The 2,711-nt window shown below is 46.3% G+C and overlaps 1 protein-coding gene across 1 annotated transcript in view; it reads right to left on the bottom strand.

The window, feature by feature from the left end:
* Window positions 1-2,228, bottom strand: part of T265_05088 (hypothetical protein) — a gene marked incomplete at both ends in the record, with an annotated part of 54,362 nt that extends 52,134 nt beyond the window's left edge. Inside the window, 3 exons of the mRNA XM_009170005.1 lie at window positions 1,664-1,723; window positions 1,783-1,955; window positions 2,009-2,228. Of these exons, the coding sequence (XP_009168269.1) occupies window positions 1,664-1,723; window positions 1,783-1,955; window positions 2,009-2,032 (257 nt within the window). The remainder of the gene's footprint in view (window positions 1-1,663; window positions 1,724-1,782; window positions 1,956-2,008) is intronic.
* Window positions 2,229-2,711: the final 483 nt, after the last annotated feature.

Raw genomic sequence — 2,711 nt, 5'->3', positions numbered from 1 at the left:
CGAGCAAAACGTATTTGCTCTGCTGATACACTGGACTCCGAACTGCAGCACATTGCTAACGTGCTCCGAGCCAATGGTTATCCGGAGAGGTTTATAACCAAGAATATGTCCGACCGCCCTATCCAACCGCCTATCACGACCGTTGGAAAGAAGCCAATATACTTGAGTCTACCGTATAAAGGCGACCTGTTGGCGGACATAGTCAATCGCCGCTTGTCTCAACGCACGTTTCCGGCTGGAACTCTGCGGTCTTGGTTCACAACAAACCCTTTGCTCAACTTAAACCTCAAAGACAAGATGCCAGTCCTCATCCAGAACATGGTTGTATATTCTTTCTCCTGGTGTTGTTCGGCGGAGTATGTTGGGCGCACGACACGGCAACTTTCTAAGAGAATACGTGAGCACCTTTCTTACCGGAATACCACTAACCTCAACAGTTCAGCCAGGAGCTCAATCGCATCCCACCTAATTGACACCGGGCACGTAGTTATGCCAAATGAGTCATTTCAAATCATTTAGCGCGTGCCAAATCGACTACCAGTATCTATTCAACGACGTGGCTTGACAACGGCCGAGGCAGTCGCTATACGCCTGCGAAACCCGGTACTGTGCTGTCAAAAACGTTTCGTACGAACGCTGAGTCTGCCTTGGTCGTGTGACACGAATCAACCGGCCAAGTCACTCAACAGCCCTCTTCACTGTCTCACAGCATTCAACTAGATGCGAAATGGGGGGAGGCGCAGAAAACCAATCGTTCGTGTCTCCACGTTTTTGCATTTCACTAACCAATCTTCGTAGCGTATTTCATTTTTCGCTCTTATTTTAACCATTAGATATGTACTGACCTGATGACGAGATCCCGAAAACATTAATGTTCGTCACTGTGTTATTTTTCAAACCATGGGAATATTCAAGCACTTGTTGTTGCGTCTATTTGACTATTCTTATTCACAGCCGAACAAACTATTCACAGATCTATGCACCTCATGTCGCAAGGGAAAGCTAATTGTAGGGCGCTTCTACACGCTTCGTTCAGCAGTCCTCGTCTGCAGATTACTAGGAATTGAGCATAACGTTTTTTCGAGTGATAATCACTTTGTGACAATCTTTTGACAGTTACACCACTGTTCTGCTTTTGCCGCCCCAGAATCGTCTGGGAAACTTGGAACGGGTGCCTTTTAGGAGAACGTAAACGTCTCACTAGGGGAAGAGTTTGAACAGAATCTAAATCAGAAGGTGGACCGTAATGCGAGAAGGCATGTCTTCATGGTACTAAAATATAAGTCCCAGGGGACCCACCGAAACTGGTCTCTGTGAGGCTGCCCGTTCAGAGAATACTGTAGCACCCTTTCGGTGCCTAACTGCCATGCCACCCGAAGGTTGCACGAGGGCTGGGATACTGTCAGGTTGCCCAAGCCTAGACAGGGGAAGTCGAGAGGCGGAGGTCGGGTTCGAACCACGGACCTTCCAGTCAGTAAATTCGCGCTCTACCTACTTGGGCCATCTCGCTAATGTTTCACACCCAATCGGTGATTTGTTCTCTGAGCTGGTATATTACGTTGTAATCTAACTGCACAACTTAATTAACAAACGAACGATAGAGCGTAACCCTATGTTACCTAATATACACACTATAAGTATAAACCGATCAACACAGACGTACTTTAGAGCAAATAGCTTTTGGTTCACTTCTTTGTCTTCTGATACACAAGTAGCTAGGAGCCTGAAATTAACAAGATGGATTAGGTAGTCTGTATCGGACACATTAAAGAAGAAACTCACTTCTTCTCAACCATTTTCCGCAGTTCTTCCATCGATACAAACAATCGATATGTGTGCAGGAATGCCTCGATCATAGAGCACTGAAAGAGTGCGTTTGATTCGTACATCATAAGATCAAACAGTGTCGACAGAGTGCACGCTCGTGGTAGGTTGGAGACCGCTTCGGCAGGTTGCTATTGGAAGCGGCAAAAAGTGTAGGCTTGTTACATTTGTAATTAAAACATACCCAGGCGTTTTGACGGTTTGGCATCTCCGAACTGACCAGACGGGAAAGTTTATCACGGAGCGTTTTGGGGTGAAGGGTGCATCGAATAAGTGGGCACCCTTTTTATACAAGACGGTGAGTCAGCACTGACTGTTAGCTAGGAAGATGAAGAATGAGAAAGTCTGAAGGCAGGCACGAAAAAAGCGGAAGACTGTAATCCTGTCATCCCCTGTCCGAACAGAAAGACATGCCATTAAACATGATACTCGGGTCCCGTAAACTGAGAAGCCGTTTCATTTGTGACAGGGGCCGTTATATATGCGCTATGGGCTAAATCTTGTCATCAAATCACTACAATCCAGGTACACCAGAAAATCTACATCAAAAGATGATTTGAATGGCAAAAAGTCTGCTCGTCATCATCATCATCATCATCGACAGCATGACATCAGTGCTCAACACCAATGCTTCACTGCTGTACAACCATGACTTATTTGAAAGCCTTATTGTAAAGAAAAGAATAAAGGTGGACGGGGCAGGGACTTAGTGCTAGCTTAACACAATCATTCCGAGGTGCCTACACCTCCAGACATTCACTCAGGCAATCTGGATAGAAACTGACAACAAAAACGCCACTGACATCGGTTGGCAGCCATATCTTGTAGTGTCTCCAACCAGGCACAGTGAGGATCACGCGGTCCCCACCCTGGAAGGCGAGTAGCAC

This window comes from Opisthorchis viverrini (assembly GCF_000715545.1).
Source record: "Opisthorchis viverrini unplaced genomic scaffold opera_v5_92, whole genome shotgun sequence".
NCBI lineage: Eukaryota > Metazoa > Platyhelminthes > Trematoda > Opisthorchiida > Opisthorchiidae > Opisthorchis > Opisthorchis viverrini.
Note: the sequence above shows the minus strand (reverse complement) of the source record. Positions and strands in the feature narration are given on the sequence as shown.